At 39.0% G+C, this 21,274-nt stretch overlaps 1 protein-coding gene across 1 annotated transcript in view; it reads left to right on the top strand.

Annotated features, from left to right (window-relative positions):
- The first annotated feature begins 1,118 nt into the window (after positions 1-1,118).
- The window catches only part of SPATA16 (spermatogenesis associated 16), a 192,768-nt gene continuing 172,612 nt past the window's right edge, over positions 1,119-21,274 (top strand). The window contains exon 1 of the mRNA XM_049709844.1: positions 1,119-1,733. Within this exon, the coding sequence (XP_049565801.1) occupies positions 1,119-1,733 (615 nt within the window). The remainder of the gene's footprint in view (positions 1,734-21,274) is intronic.

Genomic DNA, 21,274 nt, shown 5'->3' with positions numbered 1-21,274 from the left:
GTTCTGATGTGAGTTTCCTATTAGCTATCCTAAAGAACAGCATGCTTTAGAGGAAGCACCCCAGACTAGGAGTTAGTGAGTAGAAGTCCCAGGGAGGAAATAGCAATCCAGGTTCTGCTAATGTGACTTTGACAAGCAAATTACCCTCTCTATTCCTTAGTTTCTTTGAAAAATGTGGTCCTTACTCCTATTTATCCTACAGAGTTGTTTCCAGGACAGGATATGATAGGTGAAAGAGTCTTAAAAATAGGAACCAAACTGACTACATCATTATTAGGTCTTAACACATTTTATATTTTGAAACTAATCTAGAAGCAGAAATTGTATGCAGAAACCTTTGAGTCGAAAGACTGTTAGTTATATTTTTTTAACATAAGTGATTTAGGAAAATGCCTCATCTTCATATAATACAATATTGATACCATTGCTACAAAAATATGAATAGAGTAGACTGAAGATGAATATGTGACTCCATATTTAATGAGAAGGTGAAGGCCATGTTCTTCTGCTTTCAAGTTCTTTCGGAATAATAGTTACCTTTAAAGCTGTTTAAACTTGAGATTCCCATTCCTAATAGAAGAAACAAATTGAGGAAACATTGTGCTCATAACATTTCTAGAAGCCTTTCAGAGGAAGCAGCTGTGGTTTCTTTAGACTCACAAGTCTATTATGCAGGTTAACAGTATATTTTATAATGAGTTCTAGACCACCTGCCTTTCTGAAGAAATTAATATTGAGATAGATTTTTTGGGGGGTCCTTTTTTGTCCTCAGTGGCTATGCATAAGCTTTTCCTATTCAATGAGTTTGGGCACCCCATAAAAATGTTCATTCAACGTTGTTCAGCTATAGATGGTTATTTTTGAAAGACATTGTCTAAATGTGTTTTCAACAAATTCTTGGTGAATTCTGAGACTGAAACATATACTTCTCTAGTAAAACAGTCAGCAGATGATGTACATACAGTTTTACTTTAAGGTGATAAATACCTATAATGAATTAAACAGTGTTTTCAATGAATTTGACTATAGTCTGACTAAATTAAAGCCACTGGAATTTCAAAATTTTGTTGTAATTATGTGTCTTCTTCTCACCCCTACAGGTGTTTCGGGGGAAATCAATGGATTCAGGAAGCAGTAGGAGTTTAGAGAATACAGTAAATAGGTTCTATCCTGATCAACTTGTTCCAAAGATAAACACAAACAAGAAAATGTCCACCTCAGCAAACCCACCCAGCATCCTGGAAATGCCACAAGAGATTAAGAAAAGCTGTGGAGATAAACAGGTAGAAATCACAGCTGAGAGAATAAAAATGGCAAAGAGCATCAAAAAAAACCAAAGCAATGATTTAGAGAAAGTGGCCTTTAAACGGAAGGCAGAAGGTGAAGAAAAGCCAGCTGGAAAGAAAGAGGCAAAAGTAATAGACCTTGACAGCCCACTGATCACCATGCCTCTGCCTCATATCCCCTTAAAGAATATCATGGATGTGGAGGTGAAGTTGGTCTACGTTAATGAAGAGGACGTGAGCTATGAGTTTGTAGAGTCCTACATGTCCACTGGGAATCGGCCAACATGCCAAGCTGCTGAAATAGTAGTAGACCCTTTCCGTGTACCTAATTTCACCTTTCTGCCTCAGATTGACAAATGGCTTCAGGTAACCTTAAAGGGTGCCAGCTCTTGCTACAGACAAAAGAAATATGCCGTGGCAGCAGGACATTTCAGAACAGCACTGGAGGTATGGGATTAAAAAAAACATAGATTGGTGATGGGAAGCTGTGAAAGGGAAAGTTGTGATTACATTGAGCAGTTCTGATTATACTGTAATGAACAGCGATCATGGGGTGAAAATATTGAATGATATCAAGACTATGCAGTTCTCAGTTTACATAAATAAGATGTGCCTGCAAATTAATATGCTTGTGTGCACTTGACATACAGAAATCACCCCAAAAGCACATCTCATGCATTTTCTCTAACAAATTCTGCAGTGGGTAACATATATTAAAAAGCAGTTGGTTTTGTAATTTAGATGTATACCTATAAAAACCATAAAGTTTTAGTACAGTGGTGATGGGGGTAGAGTATAGATTCTCTAGAAATAGGCAGTTAATGAATATACAAATTGTCCCCTTTTGATATGTAGTCTTCATGATTAAACATAACCATCTTACTTTTTAGCATGGGCTGATAATTTATGTATAATACTGATTAAAAACAAAACAACACCATTTTACCTTACCATCAAACTTCCCTTCCCTTCCCATTCTACTGAGCTTTACGAATAATTATTTTTCTCTCTGCAAGCAGGTAAGTTGGTCAATATCTTGGCATAAAGAAATAGCCCATGGGCTAAAATAAATGTGAGAATCACCAATAAAACACAAAAAAGGTCATGGGGAAAACTGCACCATCTAATGACCCACTGAACTTATAAAAGGACCAAAGTGTGTAACTAGAACTCCCGTTGGCTTGGCAACATTCGTGACTGCATATTTAATTAACTACAAAAAATAGTTCAAGCATTTTATATATGCCTGGTGGCTGAGATTTACAAAATGAGTTAAGACAAGGTGCCTCCCTCTAACAATTGGTGAGGGAGAGAAAGCAGTAAACAGTTAAATAGAGATGGCATAAAGGAGTGACTGATCCACCATGAAACCTGGGGCATGGGCAGGAGTCAGATGTGAGATGTTTGTGATGGATATTTAAAAAGTATTATTTACACTGTTACTTGCAGGTTAAAAATGACTACATCTACAATGAATTATTAATGGACAATACTAGACAATGGTGCCACTAAATATTTAAAAAAATTCTAGGCACAAAAAAGGAGGCCCAAAGAGACATGAAGTGGTGAGACAGTGCACAAATAGATGCATCTATAAATGTATGTCCTTATAAAGGGTCATTTACACAAAGAGGCAAAGAGTGATGCACTATGTAAACTTCTGAACTATGTAAAAAGTGCCCCCAAATTAAGTTATCCACAAACCACTGAGAACCCTCTGCTGTTCTTTGAGCTAATGACCAGAAGCCACTGACTGGGAAAAGGAAGCTAAGTAAAGACTCCAGGAAGAACCGTGGGCACTTCTGCTAGGGCTATTTTCAGCTGAAATTTGGTGGTGGTGGGTGGGGCGGGTATGCAGGGCTAAAGGTGTAATTTTTTTTTTTTGCGGTACGCGGGCCTCTCACTGCTGTGGCCTCTCCCGTTGCGGAGCACAGCCTCCGGACGCGCAGGCTCAGTGGCCATGGCTCATGGGCCCAGCCGCTCCGCGGCATGTGGGATCTTCCCGGACCGGGGCACGAACCCGTATCCCCTGCATCAGCAGGCGGACTCTCAACCACTGCGCCACCAGGGAAGCCCTAAAGGTGTAATTTTATAGATAAAGGAAAAGAATCATTTTGGCAATGGGAAAAAAAGGCATAAAATAAGAAAGAACATAAAATTCAAGTTAAGCCTATGTAGAAGTAAAAGATATTTGCAGTAACTGGAAGAAAATATCCGTTTTTCCCATAAAACCCAGTGTTCAAAAGTGTAAAATTTGAATCAGGTTTTAATGACCCCAAGATCTGTACTGCAACTGTACTGGAAAATGCTTGTGTTCTGACTCTGCTGTGCACATCCTCTCTCTCTCCCATTCCCTCTCCCATTCCCTTTCCCTCTCTCCCTCTCTCCCTCCCTCTCTCCCTCTCTCTCTCCCTCTCTCCCTCTCTCCCTCCCTCTCTCCCTCTCTCCCTCCCTCTCTCCCTCTCTCCCTCTCTCTCCCTCTCCCTGCCTCCTCCCCCTCCCTCAAGGGTTTTTAGGAAAGTGTTGGATGCTGACACAAATTACTGGTAATTAACAAAAGTAATTATTTTGAAACCAAAAGTTAGCTTAGACATCTGGCCTAGCTTTTGTCTAATTACCTTGGGAGTTAACCTTTGAAATCTTACCTAGAATGTCTCTTAATAAACCAAAGTTACTGCGAATAGAAAAGATTTTTAACCTCTTTAACTCTTTCCTCTCCTGAATTTAACTTCTCTTGAATTTAACTTCTTCAGTATTGAGTGTTCTCAGGTATTACTTAATGCATCTCTTGCTTTTCCTTAGGTCCTAACATGACTGAGTAAGATAAGATGGATGACAGAGACCAAGGCATAATGATAAGGATCACACCTGAAAGATAAATGCAACAATGAATATTTCAGTGTGTGAAGTTAGGATTAGATTTGGCTACAAGTGACAGGAACCCAAAATACCTGTGTCTAAAGCAAGAGAGAAGTTTTTGTTTGTTTGTTTGTTTTCGTATAAATGTTAGGTAGTCAAGCGCCAGTATGGTATGACCATCAGGTACCAGATTCTATTTTGCTCCTTAACATGTGACTGTGACCTCTTAATCCAAAATGCCAGCTCCTGTTGGTGTCATCACGCCCACCTTCTAACCAGCCATAAGAGGGCAAAAGGAAGGAAAGAGTGACCCTGCGTCCTTCCAAGCACACTTCATGGGAAGTTGCACACACCATTTCCATTTTTTTTTTTCTTTGACCCGAATTTGGTCATGTGACTGCACAAAGCTACAAGGGAGGCTGAAAAATATGGTCTTTATTCCCGATGGCCCTAACATTCATGGTCACTAACATTCTAGCTGTACTTTCATGGGGAAAGGCATAATTATTAATAAAGACCTATAGGAAAAAATAAAATAAAAAATAAAGACCTATAGGAAAACTTAAAGGTCTGGGAATGTGCTAATCGTATTTTTCTTATTCCTATTACTGAAGAAGAAGGGGAGAATGGGTATGGCTATTGAAGGATAACTAGCAACTCTCCTATGGAGTGAGTATTACATGGGAGGCATTGGGAGGCATATAAAATGCTTGGCAACTGAGTGGTACAGAGTCAGCTGCAGAAATATACAGAAGACTGGTTGTGGTTAAAGGTAAGACCACAAAAAAAGAAACAGAAAGTAAAAACTGGGGAAAGGCCCTAGAAATCTGTGACTATTTATTAATAGACACAATAATTTCCAACTTATCTAATCAACGCATTAGAATGTTCTGCTTAAACATTAGTTTCCTTGTGCTCTTGACAAAGTATTAACTCCTTTTGTTTCTATAACATGGTCACAAACTAGACAGGTAAATTTCTGATATTTTATAAATGAAAAAGATAAAAATGATATGCAGTGATTCAGAAGATAACAGTTTAGCTTCCCCAAAGCAGTCAACTTTAATCTTTTAGGATTTTAGAACACAGGAGGCATTAACTTAAATGTGCTTGATGAAATAATTTATTTTTCTGTGCTTCCTTTTTACTATGTAAAGTTGAACCAGTTAAGTAGGTTAGATTAGTCCTTAGCTCTGTGACTAACTCATCAATCCTTGTTAAAATCAGTCATCAGACTTCCCTGGTGGCGCAGTGGTTAAGAATCCACCTGCCAGTGCAGGGGACACGGGTCGAGCCCTGGTCCAGGAAGATCCCACATGCCGCGGAGCAAGTAACCCTGTGTGCCACAACTACTGAGCCTGCGCTCTAGAGCCCACAAGCCACAACTACTGAGCCCACGTGCCACAACTACTGAAGCCCGCGTGCCTAGAGCCCATGCTCCGCAACAAGAGAAGCCAACACAATGAGAAGCCCACCCACCACAACGAAGAGTAACCCCCGCTCGCTGCAACTAGAGAAAGCCCGCGTGCAGCAATGAAGACCCAATGCAGCCAAAATAAATTAATTAATTTAAAAAAATCAGTCATCACTTGCTCTTGTGTTTGAAATCACAGCAGAAATCATACCAGATGGGCAAAAGGTACAAACTGAAGATAAAAACCATAAATTCATATTAAATCACAGTTTTATACCTAGATGCTATTACCTATAATTTTTAAAGAACAACTATATAAATTCACCCCCTATTAAAATAGTAGGGATTCTATAAAAAATAAATAAATAAATATAAGACATTGGCCTCATGGGCCAATGAGGCATATTAGGCAATACACACTATTTCCAATAAATTGCTTGGCTGTCAACAAAAAGTAAGAAGAGATTAATTAATAAACATTCTAGCTGTACTTTCATGGGGAAAAGAATAATTATTAATAAAGACCTATAGGAAAACTTAAAGTCTGGGAATGTACTAATGGTATTTTTCTTGTCATTTATAAGTTAGCAAAGGTTCTAATAATTTTGTGGCACGCAACCTAAACCATACCATAATTTCAACCTTACTTATAGGATCTTAGTAATTGAGAGGCTTCCACCTTTTGAATTAGAACAGATCTATACCCACCCTTTAAGATTCACAGCTTCAAACAATCCCACTGAACCTGCCAAAGAAGTCAGACCACAACTTATCCCACACCAAATGGAACTTTCAATTCTTCCAATTTCATCATGTAGGAACCCCTTGAGGGTTCCACCTTGAGGTGCTAATATTTTTCTTTTTTAATATCTTGGTGCTCCAGTCACTGATCTGTGAAGTTAGAGTAATAACTCACATTTATGGAGCTCTTTCTATGTGTCAGGTACTGTATTTTACATTCTGGGAATATTTACGTTCAATATTCCATTTCACTTTCACAATAAAAATGTGAGATGGGACTATTATTCTTCTGCTGCTAATGAGAAAACTAAGGGATAGGTAGGTTAAGTAATTTGCTCAAGGATCAACAGCTAGCAGTGGTAGTAACAGGAGTAGTTGAACCAAGGTGATCTGGTTCAGAGCTCACCACCTTAACCACTATGCCTTTGCTACTCGAAGTGAGAGTTTGTTGGAATTACAGAACTTTGGACTGTGCCAGACCTGCAGAATCAGAATCTGCATTTTGACAGATCCCAAATGGTCCTGGTACACACAGGAGTTTGAGGAGCATTACACTCTGTGAGACGCTGACACTAGACAAATTTGCCCTCCAATTAAAACTGTGCAGTTTGGTTCCCAATGGAAAATGCTCTCTAACCCTTGCTAATTTCATAGGAAAGAATTTCCTTTTAAGCAATTTTTTCTAGAACGATTGTTCAGAATTGGGGGATTTCAAGGACCTTAAAACTCTTGTTAAAAGTTGGAGGGGGGAGAGGATTGATCTTGTATTTGTATTGTACAAGAACATTACAAAAATTACCATCAATTATCATCATTATTTAATTAAAATATGGAGCAGTTGAACACCAAAAAGATAGAAAATAGAAAGGGCATACTCTCAAAAAAGGGCATACGCTCAGAATGAAGGATATTTTTTAAATAGATTATAATTCAATTTTATGAAAAGTTGACTAAATTGTTTTTTTTTTCATTGCCCCTTGGATCAGTAAGTATTGGTCTGAGAACCAGCTTTTGGGAACCACTGTTCTAGAACACATTCCCTTTATGGTAAACATTAGGTATCCAGGACCACTGAACCCGCACCAGGGCCGCCTTATGCGATTACTTCCAGTGTAATGGAATTTGGTATGAGGCAGGTCCATTTTGGAGCCCATGCAAGGGGGTTTATTTAATGAAGTAGCAAAGATATCTCATTATAGGACAGCCTCACCTATAATTGCTCTGCTGAGAATAATTCTGTAGCAAATCTCTAGGGCATGAAAATGTGGACATCCCAGAAAGCTTAATTTAAATGGATTCTAACACTGATAGTTCCTAGTCCAACATAATCAGGAAAGCAAGAGTTCACCAAATTCGCTGAATGCCTGAGCTGTCTTTTTACACATCTGTGGATTTGCATAGAGATTCAGTATGCATTTCTTAAACTACTGCTGGGGGTCCAGGCCCATTTATTTAGATAATCATCAAAACAACCCTCAAAGACAGATATTATCATTCCCATTTCACAGATAAAAAACCAAAAACAAAAAACTGATGCTCTAAGAAGTTAAAAAAACTTAAAGTGCCCCAGCTAGTTTGTGGAAGGGCTGAGGTCAAATTCAGGTGCCCTGGTTTCACATCTGGAATTCTTTACACTCTTGCTTTTCATACTTTAAAGTTTGTAAAAGTTGTATAGGAATATTGTTAAAAATGCATGTGGTCTGTGATAGAGCATCCAGATGCCTCATTTCAAATAAGCTCCCAAATGACGTCCATGCCGCTGGTCCAGGGACCACTCTGAATAGCAGAGATTTATGCCACACCACTGGTAGGTTTGTAAACACCTGCCATTGCCCATCTGGTGAATTAGCAGTAAGCACTTCGATGTATCTAGCTCACATAACCCTAGGTGGCCACAAGGATCCAGAGCTCTGATGGACAGAGCACTGAATTTCTGAACCTCTTAGAACACTGTTAAGCAGGAATGGTAAGAGGGTTCCGTTTCTCCACACCCTCTCCAGCATTTATTGTTTCTAGATTTTTTGATGATGGCCATTCTGACCGGTGTGAGATGATATCTCATTGTAGTTCCGATTTGCATTTCTCTAATGATTAATGATGTTGAGCATTCTTTCATGTGTCTGTAGGCAATCTGTATATCTTCTTTGGAGAAATGTCTATTTAGGTCTTTAGATTCTTGACATAATTACAGTCACCTAGGGGATCTATTAAACATACACACACACACACACACACACACACACACACACACACACACACGGGTGCCCAAACCCACCCTCAGAAAGTCTTATACAATTGTCTGAGGTTCAGGCAATGACCATGCTTGGGGTTCTGGTATTTTTAAGTTCCCAGAGCAGCTAAAAACAGTTGAGAACTGCTCACACAGAAGATCCTTCTCCTTTAAAATTACCTACAATAGATGTTAACCCATGTGTGCTTTTTTGAAGGGAATTAAGAGAAGTAATATCTAAACATTCTAAAGCTATTACAAAGCATCAAGAAAAATGTGAATGTCACTGTCGTGAAAACGTACTCTTTGGAAATTTACATTTAAAACAATCTTCTCATACTCACTTAAAAAGCAAATTAACTCAATGACTACTTTTCTATTAACACTAATAAATAGGTTGATACTAAACACTAGTCAGTGGTTAGTTAGCATGTGTCTCTAAATTCATTTCATTAGTGATGACCTCACAAAAAATGAGTTACTAATCTACAGGAAGCCGAGCAAGATCTTTTCAGTGAGCAGGTTCATTTTCATAGTTTACGGGTCATCGTTAGGGATTGGATTCAAATGACAGTTAACCTTAGGGTATTTTTTTTTTTTTTTTTGGTACGCGGGCCTCTCACTGTTCTGGCCTCTCCCGTTGCGGAGCACAGGCTCTGGACGCGCAGGCTCAGCGGCCATGGCTCACGGGCCCAGCCGCTCTGCGGCATGTGGGATCTTCCCGGACCGGGGCACGAACCCGTGTGCCCTGCACCGGCCGGCGGACTCTCAACCACTGCGCCACCAGGGAAGCCCAACCTTAGGCTATTTTTAAATGCTGTTAACTCTGTTTACATTGTTGTGAATCAAAACTCAACCAACTCACTCACTGAAGTCTTACACAACCCTAAACTGTAATTCAATTTGATGATTCCATGTGGAGGTTCACACACATTAAAAAAAAAGACGACTCGTATCCAAATATTGGATAATGTTGCCCAACATTTTTTCCACTATCCAACTTTCTAAATTTCTTGCAAGGCTTCCAAAGCCAGATAAAGTTTAAAACAGCAATCCTCTCTCTCTTTTCCCTACCCCTTTCCAGCTTTCATACACAACACAGGGTGATGTTCAAACAGACTCTGCATGTAATGAGCAGACGAGGTCCACTTAAATTTGTTCACAGGAATGTAGAACAGAGTAAGGTTGTGGTTACTCTTTTGATTCAGATGATCTAGAAGAAAGTTAGGGGAAAACTTTTATTTAATCATCTAGTTTAACACTTCGGTTGCCTCATTTGACATTCACTAAAATAGAGAAGACTTTCTTTCCACCTGAGAGATGATTCTGTTTCTATCAGAGAACAGGATGTAGATAGGCAGGGTGTAATAAAAAAGGGGAACCAAATTTTCATTACACTGTCTCAGTATGGTTTCATTATTTTGAATGAATTGTTATGAGTACTGAGAACACTGGATTCATATATACTTGAAGGCTGCCACCAAAATATATTTTATATCCAGAAATAACTTCTGGAGTACTTGCTTTGGGATATGATAATGATGATTCAAATTATGCTGCTAATCTATGAGTAATTAATCATTGATTTTGTGGGATATGTTTTGCTAAGAAATCAACCACAAATTATTAAGTGACAACTTTCTCACTACTTTCTGTCAACTTGTTGGGTGATGTTGGGGTAAGATCACATTATACGACAGGGATTTGGTTCTCAAGGAACTTAGATTCAAGCTTTAGAGAAAAGTTCTATAACTGTAAGGAAATTAGAAATCTATCAAGTGTTCAGTGATGTGCAATGGCCGTGTAGAGCAAAGCTTTAGGATAGGAATGTTTGATGGAGTTTGTGATACACATTTATGAGCATGAACTCGGTGGCAGGCACTTTATCTATAGTAACACCTCGAATTCTCACAGTAACCCAGTGAGTTGGGAACTATTATTATTCTCTATTAAAGATAAAAAGATAAAAATGCATAAAATACTCACAGAAATGTTGAGAGGATTTGTGGTGAATTTAAAGGTTTGAATGAACCTCAAAAATAAATAACTGGGGGCTTCCCTGGTGGCGCAGTGGTTGAGAGTCCGCCTGCCGGTGCAGGGGACACGGGTTCGTGCCCCAGTCCGGGAAGATACCACATGCCGCGGAGCGGCTGGGCGCGTGAGCCATGGCCGCTGAGCCTGCGCGTCCGGAGCCTGTGCTGCGCAACGGGAGAGGCCACAACAGTGAGAGGCCCGCGTACCACAAAATAATAATAATAATAAATAAATAAATAACTGAATGGAAAAGCGGGTGGGAAGAGGGGACAGAAAATGAGTATGATATTGGAGATAAACATTGCTAACAGGATGGAAAACTTGAGGAAAGATGCATGAAACCTAATAAGGACAGCAAAGAGATGGGCAGGCCAGAGGAAGGCGTTATTGAGAAATAAAGGTGGAGAGATGGAGCCATATGCTGGATGGTCTTAAAAACCAGGCAGAGGAAATCGGAATTGGTATTTAAGGCAATAAGTGGGTTCTTGGATAGGGAAGTAATGATGTGGAAAAAAAAAAAAAAAGGATTGCTTGAGAATCAGTGAAAAAAATATTGAATAGTTACTACTTTATCAACACTATGCTGGTTACTACTACAGGAGCTACAAGGAAGTATAAGATTTCAATCTTACAGCTCTTTATCCTTTCTTCAGTTACATCTATAATATAACTATACTGTTCTTATAGCAGACATTTTATTTGCTATGATCCAAGTGCTGATTTTGGGAGAAAACAGCCAGGGGGATAAGGGTGTGAAGGAACTAGAAAGAGAAAACTCCAGGGTAAAATAGGAATGCGTAGAATGTTCCTATGGAAGAAAGTGCAGGGCAGAATAGGGAGAAATAAACCTAGAAGAGCTACCAGGTTGCCAGGGGTCCATGCATACCTTGTCAAGATCTTGGACATTATTCAGTAAATAACAAGAGGCCTCCCAAAAGCATTACTGTGGGGAATGATGGTGTCAATTACATATTTATTTATTTTTGCTACATCACTCTAGTGTATGTAGAGAACAAAAACAGTGCTCAATCTCTGGGTTATATCTTATTACTGGGTTCTGAAATCAGTTTAATGGATTGTGACCAGCATTATGTTTAACATATCAATAGAATAGAAATACAATAGAAAATATCAGAGTTTATGAAATACTGGAAAGTTTTACTCTGTGAAAATTTTGATCCTGTTATATACCCAGGTATATCTATATCTATCCATAAATAGAAATGTACCTAGGAAGAGGAGAGAGAAATAAATTAATTGTGCTGTCTATCTAGCTCTGTGTGTGTTTGTATGTCCCTGTTGTGATGTAAAATGTATTTCTTATCATGGATCTTGGTCAAAAATATTTGAAAGCCACTGGTTTAGAGGCAGATTTAAGAGGGAGAAGACTAGAGGCCATTAGCAGGTTATACCATGACAATCTTGATGAGAAAAGTAAAGGGCAGAACCAGATAAGCAATAGTAAGTATAAAGAGGAGAAACCAAAATGAGGGAGGGAAGAAAGGAAGGGAGGGAGGGAGGAAATAAAGAGGGAGGGAGGGAGAAAGGAAAATGTTCACACCTTAGTGGCAGTTGAGAAACAAAGAAGCATTTTCTAAGTATCAAAGCGCCACCAACTCAGGAACCTGAGGTGAAGAAGATGAATGCAATTTTGGATGTATTTTGTGTGAAGGCTGGTGACAAGCTCAGCTGGTGCAGCACATTTGTTGCCTAGAGACAGGTAGGTAGGAAGCACAGAGGAAAGTTTATGACCAAAGATAGACATTTGGAGGAAGCATCCATACTTGATGCCACCTGAAGTGTAACAAGAAAGAGAGATGATGAAAGAATCCTGGAAAATGTGAATTACCTCTCAGATTAAGAAATAATGAGACAACATTAATTGAGAGACCTCTAAGAAGTTACTCCTCATGGACTGGAGGCTTTAGGAAAATATCTAGTTACAGAGTTTCTAAAGGTAGCATTTAGAGTGAAAAATAATCTTTGGCTGTCAAGGGTCTATGAAGAGAACAATTTTAATGGGTATCACTGCAACTCAACTAGAAAGCAAGAATAGGAGTGGACATGAGCTTAGCAAGCCCGGAGATGAAGTATCTTGGATCTGAAAAGTTAGACTAACCTTGTTCATATGTACCGCATTTAGAACGTGGACTAAAATTAAGCCAGCAAAATTTATACCCTGAAATTTCAGTGACATGATCAGTCTTTGTACTCGTTATATGGTTGAGCATATGATATAATCTCAGTAATCTCTGTTAAAAGAATAAACCATCATCTGAAACTAATGCCTGATTTCACTGCTTGTAATCAAGGATGTGCTTCTAAGACACAGCCTTTCTCAATAGAGCTAACTGCCAGAAGCAATGGTGAGATTTGGAAAGGGAAGAAGTAGGCACAGTGTCTAGAATGTTTACCTCGAATGGAAGATGAGAAATGGAAGAGTATTTCGAAGGGAATATAGAGTGAAGGGCTGATTTTTACTTTTTTTTAAGGATATGGACACTGGTCATGATTATATTGAAAGAGCCCTTAGAGACAGAGAGAGTAAAGGTAATGAAAAGATGATTGAAGGTGTGAGATCCCCCAAGGAAGTGTGAAAGGATGGGGGTCTGGAAACAGATGGAAATGTTAGATTTGAACACATGGAAACCTGTTCCCCTGTGATAGGAAGGAAGAGTTTTTAAGACTTGAGGGTAAGTTGAGAGAATTCTTTGATTTTTTAATTGAGTCAGAAGCAGTTGAGGAATTTGAGAAAGATTGGACAGATAGCAGAGAAAAATTAGACAAAGCCTAAATAGGGTTAAGGCAGAGGATTCAGGGATCCCTAAGAAGAGGGACCATGAATCTATAGTGAGAACAAACTGCAAAGTTATGTGATTTTCTACATTGTGTCTCTGAGCATCCACAAGTTTTCATGGACTCCGACTTGAGGTTTTGATGAAATGGATGAGAGGGCAGAGCTACTGTGATTAATGATGAGAGAATGTTTACCATGGTGGACTCTAGGTCTGGGCTGGGTAAGAAAGGACAGAACAGAGGGTATGTAGTGGCCCAGGGTCTGACAGTTAAAGAAAAGGCATTTGAGGAGAAGAGAGGGAAAGAGCTGAAAGGCTAGAAGATCTGGTCAAGGAGTAGTACTGGAGTATAAGATTTGAGAGGTTATAAGTTTCATGAGATCGGGCTGCTAAATTAGAAGAGTTCAGGAATTAAAAAAAAAAAAAAAAAAGCAAGAGGTCAGGATACAAGATGAGTCATCCACAGCTGGATACTGGATATCTGAAGTCACTCAGGATGATGTTGTGACAAAGAGCAAAGAGGAACCATAATCCAGGTGTCAACTCTTAGTAAATGTGGGGAAATAATGAGGAGTGTGTTAGGTGACAGAGAGGGTAGGACAGCCAGATGACACGGTTCTGTGATACTGTGCTAAGGGACAGGAAGGACAAAAACCTCCATGTGACACAGGCTTTAGAGGACAAGGGCTCCTTGGAGGGTCCAGCTTAAATTGAAGAACATAGAAAGAACCTCTTGGTAAAGGGTATGGGGTGATTTGTTTACAGTGGGAGGGACCATGACCCTGAGAGTAGATTGGAAAGGAAGGAAGGACAGATTTCACAGGGAAGCCACAGAGCACAGCTGGAATGAGACTTTGGGAATGTCTCATTCAGAGGGGTTGAAACATGCTTGGAGCAGCAGGTATGAATTATCCCTCCCCTCCATTCTGACTGGTCAGTGGTCTAGCCCAGGTGTATCCACTTGTGCTCAGTCATAGAAAGCTCAGCAAGCCTTAGTCTGAAGGAAGAGAAAAGAGGGTTTTCATACCCAGCAAAGTAGAAGGATAATTTTCTTCTTTTTGTTACTCATACCTCTCCCATGTCCTTTCTTCCTATGTACAGCACTAATCAAAAAACAGTTAGGGTTATTAGAATTACTACAATGATAAATTGCTTTCATAATACATCTTTGAAGTTAATCAGCAAGGTTGTTTTTATATCTTGGCATGTTCATTTATATGTATTGGATTTTTCTCGTTTTTTGATATTTGGAATATTACTGAATAATAGTTTATGACTGCTTTAGGAGGAAACATATCAATACATATAGTGAGAAGCACACCTTTTTAATAAAAGAGTTACCTTAATTTACCTGAGTGCTTAAAAAATTAATTTAAAATATTGATAAATAAGAATTCTCAGTGGCTTTATTAACATACTGTGTGTTTGTGTGTGTGTGTGTGTGTGTGTGTGTGTGTGTGCGCACTCTGTGCTTTTAGTATACTCTATTTGGGATGTTTCCTAGAGCACTGGCTTTGAGATAGGGTGATAATTATTTGCTGGCATGTAGGATTTAAACACAACAAATAAATTATTTTAAATACCAAGCATAATGATGAAAATTAATGAAACAGTCAATATTCACAATTTCTGATGCCTTCCTAAGGTGTGAATGTTGAAAGCTGGTAACCTCACACCAGTTGTTTCTTCTGTTTTTATTTTAATCATTTTTTAACTTTAAAACTTCACTCAGCAACGGACCAAAAAAAAATTACTGGAAGTAGTTTAAAACAGCTCAGTCCTGATACAAATCTCAAATTAGGAATGAAGGAGATGTCCTACCATTTGTATGGGTTATGGGAGCAGCAGTCAAGTATCCACTTAAGCAAAAGAAGTAAGTAAAATATTATGATCTCTAGCACCAGAGACACATGTCATCGTAGAGTATGGGAAGCCATTGCTGGCACCAGAGGCCTGCTCAGCATTTCTGGCTCCCACAGAGTTGTCCTCAAAGATACTTTAAAGGGCTTCCCTGGTGGCGCAGTGGTTGGGAGTCCGCCTGCCGATGCAAGGGACACAGGTTTGTGCCCCAGTCCGGGAAGATCCCACATGCCGCAGGGCGGCTGGGCCCGTGAGCCATGGCCGCTGGGCCTGCACGTCTGGAGCCTGTGCTCCGCCGCGGGAGAGGCCACAGCAGTGAGAGGCCCGCGTACCACAAAAAAAAAAAAAAAAAAAGATACTTTAAAATTGAGTTATTGTATATTTCTCTCCACTTTATTGGCATGAACACTGAGGGTGCATTCTAAAACAGTCCCTACTGCTAAGTAATGGATTCAGGCAGAATTCTTGTCAGAGGAGGTGTCCAGAGAACAGGATCTCACATGTGGTGACGTCCATTTATGGCATCATACAATTGCTGCCACTGCCACTAGTTAATTTAGGCTAAGGAGGAATATGAAAAAATGAAAATGAACGCCAAAAGGCTTAGCTGAAGCTGAGAGAGGTGTAGGTGGCTGTGATAGGTTTCTGACCTCCACTTAAGTGCATCCTGATGACAGTTACATGCACAGTGCAATCTCAGGTCAATCATCAGCTCACCCCTACACAGCATGACTATCACAAGTGGGAGGTGTGCCACTCACTGTGTTTGAATTATATATTTTAACTTTCTCACTTATTTTTTGAATAGGTAATATATTTGCATAGTTCAAAATTCAAGAGGTATAAAATAGTATGCAGTGAAAAGTCCCCTTTCTAGCCCTATCCTCCAGCCACCCAATTTCCAAATGGGTAACCACTGTTTATCTTTTAAGTTAATAAATACAAGCAATATGGTAGTACATGATATTCTTTCTGCAACTTGATTTTACTTAGAAGTAAGTCTTAGAGGCTGTTTTATATCAGCATATATTTCCTCCTCTTTATCATTGCATAATATTCTATTATATGGAAGATATCTATTCCCCCCGATGAACATTTGGATTGTTTCCAGTGTTTTGCTCTTAGAAATAGTGCTGCAATTAATAACCTTGTACGCATGTCATTTTGCACAAATGCAGGCATGTCTGCAGGACACATTTCTTAAATTAGAATCCAAGAGTTTGCACATTTGAAATTTTAATAAATATTGCCAAGTTATACTCCCATCAGCTGTGTATGAGAAGACGTAGTTTTCTTTATTCTCACCAAACCAGTGTGTTTGTCTAGGAGTGCAATGGTTTTCAATTCAAAACAAGTTTGAAAAGTACCTTTTGGGCAAATGAGTTTCCCCCTATACAATTCTGGTAATTCTTTGCAGAGTAGGAGAAAACGACTTCCCTTTCATTTGTGTTGGGTTATAAACTTGCATTAGAACTCAGTTACCATCCTTTAGGAGTGCCCATGCTGACCTGATTGGCCATTTCTTACAGAGTGAGGTAAATGTCTCTAAGATGAAGTGCGTGCTCATATTTTCAAGAAATGGGATAGTAGTTAAGCAACAACATTTAGAAAAAATATTCCTAGTCTATAATAGTCAGAAAGCTCTTTATTAGTAGTAAGGTTCTTCTATAAAAGCATAATTTCTCTTATATTTAGAGACTGTAAAATCTTTGGCACTTTAGGAATTGTGTATTATTTGAGGTTGTAACATTTTAGATTTTGATGTTGTTTCTAATGCATCAAGTCTAGCATTGTTCTCTCCTAGAAAATCCTTAGAGGAAAAATAAACATGGTAGAAGTTAATAGCTACCTAAATGTAGATTTCACTTGGAATATTCATCTAATAATGTGTTTTATAGGTAGCATATGGTAATGCAGTCATATTAATTCTGGATGAATTTTTCTGTATTAAATTTTGTTGAAAGTGTTACATTTTAATTACTGTCTGGTGTAAACCACTGATTTCAGATAGAAAAATAATGTGACTCCTCCTATTACATATTTACTCTAGAACAAGAAACAAAAAGACTGTCAATAATGGCTAAGTCAATAATGATACCCAACTTGGAAATTCCCTCTGACTGGTGGGAGTGATTTGATGGAAAGGCTGTTTTTATTCCATGACATCAGTGCTGAACTTTGAGTAGCAACTGCCTCCAGGATTACTATTCTTAAAAAAAATACCTGAAATCTGTAGATGGATTACAGATACATAGGTAGATTTTAAAATTCTCTTTATTCATTCTCCATCTCTAAGAAACATAGGAGAGGATAAAACACTTCCCAGCCAAAAAAAAGAAAAAAAACCAGTAGTTTTCTATTGTCCTGAAATTGCTTCCATTCAAATACTTACAGGTACAGTCTTAACTCTGATTTGCTCTGTTGTTTGTGTGCTTAAGTCAGCATTTATTAAGTGGTCAGTGTGTGCCAGCTATTTACCGACTACACCTCTTTCAGTTCTCACGACCACCCAAGGAAGTAGGATTATCATTAGCCCCATTTTGCAGATAAGGAAAGTAAAGCTCTTGGAAGTCAAATAACTTGCTTAAGATCACCCTACCTGTAAGCAGTAGAGTTAGAGTCTGAACTTAGGCCTATGTGATTCCAAACATATGGTAACTATAACCACTATGTAATGCTGCCTACTTAGTAGTAGAGCCACTTTTCAAATAAAATCCTAAATAGAACCATGAGTGATATTCAAAATATTTTATAATCAACATAGCCAAATCACAGCATAATCATAAAAAGGGCACACACTAATGAACAGATGCCTACAACGAACAGCTGAATATGAGCTCAATAAATTTAGACAAATAAAGTGGAAATGTTCTGAGGCGGCTATGGAGGGCCTATGACTCACCTCTGTGGCCTGCCCATCACAGGAAGAAGCTCATTCCATCCTCACTTCCCCTTTCAACTCCCACCTCACAGAAACTGGGGTTTGGTAATAATGAAAAAAAAAAAAAAAAAAACTCTCATGAAGCCACATACTGTATTTATTAAAACATGAGCCAATAGAAAAGCTTATATTCCTTTTACTTGTACTCTTTGTAACTAGAGATTAATCCCTTTAAAAAATCTTTTGACTAGACCTAAGTCTAATATTTCTAGTATCATTTCATAGGGAAACCTGTCCTTGTATATTTCAGATTGGAAATATGTATACCTGCTAGGAAATATATGTCTCTCCTTTATGGTCATTTACTGAATGTTCACAACTGTATACTTACAATTCCCCTTTAGCTCAAGATTACTTTCCTTTTTAAAATGTTATGTAGAGAGTATAATGTCCAAGAGGGGATTTGGCTTTTAAACATTTGATTCATTCATTTAAACAGTTACCAGGTAAACTGCACAGTGGGAAACTGGATATTTTTCTTACTGTGAGAAAATCAGACAAGTATTAGAGGGAAGAGTGTAAGACAAGCCTAGTAATCATGAACATTCATGTATTGGAGCCTCAATACATCAGTGATTGAGCCAGTTAGTACCTTAGTTTCTTTTCAGAAAGCACATGTGCTGGCTTACTATACAAAGAAACATAGCTAAAATAAAAGCAAAGGAACACAAGTCAAAAAGGGATTCAAATAGGGAAGGGGCAGAGGAAGTAGGGCAGAAAACCTATTCTGTGCTTACTAGGAGCCAAGGTGAAAAGGGAAAAGGAATTCATTTAGCTAGCTCACATTTACTAATTTTAAGTAATACTGACCCATAGGAAGAGATAGTCTTTTTATTACTACTGAGTTCTAAAAGAAATTTGTTATGTAGGAATCTTTATGAGGAGTATCAATACCTTTTGAGATCATTGATTTGGAAATATAAGTATACTTTTAGGAACAAGCAAAAGCAATGGCTCTGTTTTTGTCTCAAAATGCATAACTTTTGAAGGCTTTTACCTTGTGGCATTTGCATGCTTAATATAATCTTAATACTTATAGTATCATCATATACGTATTAACCTCTGGGAAATTTTTATTTTGTATTGCAATGTCAATCAACAAATTTTTATTATGTGCCTGTTCTAGGTACATTAGGCTCTGGGAATGCAGTCCAAAACAGTCATATTCTCTCCCTTCACGAGGATTCTTGTTCAGAAATAAAAAAGCAATGAAAAAAAATGTGTGTGTTCCAGTGAAGGAAGAATGAGATGCTATGACATCTGATAGCATCTAAAGCTGTGGTACCCAGATTTTTTATTTCATGAATGTGTATGATGTTTTTTAAATGGGGGTCAATATAGGTTGCAAATATTTTATTAGCCAAGAAAAGTCATTTAAAAGAGAAAAAAAAAAGGCACTGCGGTGGACCCTTTAACAACATGGGCTTAAACTGTGCAGGTCCACTTGTATGCGAATGTTTTTCACTAAATGAGTACTTCAGTACTGCGAGGTCCATGGGTGGTTGAATCCGCAGACGTGGAACTGAGGATATAGACAGCTGACTGCAAAGTTTTATGCGGATTTTTGACTGCGCAGGAGTTGGAGCCTCTGTTGTTCAAACGTCAACGGTACAGCCTTCTAACAACATCATTTCATTCAAAGGACACTCTAAATTAAAAATACAGGGGAGAACATAGTCTTAGAATGAAGGGCAGCTTGCCAGTGATGCGGGCCCAGGCGGCCACAGGAAGCCAAGGATACAGCATTACATTTAGTCTTCATGTCTCCACAGGCTCCTCTTGGCTGTGACAGTTTCTCATACTTTCCTCATTTTTCATGCCCTTGACAATATTGAGGAGTACTGCCCTATTCTAAAGCCTCAGAGTCTTCTGCTTCAGTTGGCAGAAGAGGAAAGAGACAGTGGAGGAGCCACTTTAGAGTCACAGAAACCCCAGCTTACAGGAGTTGCCCATCCTTTTTACTTCTGGTATGGAGCAATGGAGATCACCTCTAGCATGCAGCGCTAAGGCAACATTTCCAATTTGAATATTCCATTGGTCAGGCTGCTGCAGGCAGCCCGGCTTTAGGAAGACCATCCAGGTGGCTGACAGTCTTGGTGCTCCAGCCGGGTGTCAGGCATGAGCCTCTGAGGTGGGAGAACCAAGTTCAGGACACTGGTTCACCAGAGACCTCCCAGCTCCACGTTATATCACATGGCGAAAGCTCTCACAGAGATCGCCATCTCAATGCTAAGACCCAGCTCCACTCGATGATCAGCAAGCTACAGGGCTGCACATCCTATACCAAACAACCAGCAAGACAGGAACACAACTGCACCCATTAGCAGAGAGGCTGCCTAAAATCATAATAAAGTCACAGACACTCCAAAACACACCACCGGACATGGCCCTGCCCACCACAGAGACAAGATCCAGCCTCATCCACCAGATCACAGGCACCAGTCCCCTCCACCAGGAAGCTTACACAGCCCACTGAACCAACCTTACCAATTGGGGGCAGACACCAAAAACAACGGGAACTACGAACCTGCAGCCTGCAGAAAGGAGATCACAAACACAGTAAGTTAAGCACAATGAGAAGACAGAGAAATACACAGCAGATGAAGGAGCAAGGCAAAAACCCACCAGACCAAACAAATGAAGAGGAAGTAGGCAGTCTACCTGAAAAAGAATTCAGAGTAATGATAGTACAGATGACCCAAAATCTTGGAAATAGAATGGAGAAAATACAAGAAACGTTTACCAAGGACCTAGAAGAATGAAAGAGCAAAAAAGATGAACAACACAATAAATGAAATTAAAAATTCTCTAGAAGGAATCAATAGCAGAATAACTGAGGCAGAAGAACAGATAAGTGACCTGGAAGATAAAATAGTGGAAATAACTACTGCAGAGGAGAATAAAGAAAAAAGAATGAAAAGAATTGAGGACAGTCTCAGACACCTCTGGGACAACATTAAATGCACCAACATTCAAATTATAGGGGTCCCAGAAGAAGAACAGAAAAAGAAAGGGACTTAGAAAATATGTGAAGAGATTATAGTTGAAAACGTCCCTAATATGGGAAAGGAAATAGTCATTCAAGTCCAGGAAGCACAGAGAGTTCCATACAGG

This window comes from Orcinus orca, chromosome 5, assembly GCF_937001465.1.
Source record: "Orcinus orca chromosome 5, mOrcOrc1.1, whole genome shotgun sequence".
Classification (NCBI taxonomy): Eukaryota; Metazoa; Chordata; class Mammalia; order Artiodactyla; family Delphinidae; genus Orcinus; species Orcinus orca.
The sequence above is the reverse complement of the archived record's forward strand: the minus strand, read 5'-3'. Positions and strand labels throughout refer to the sequence as shown.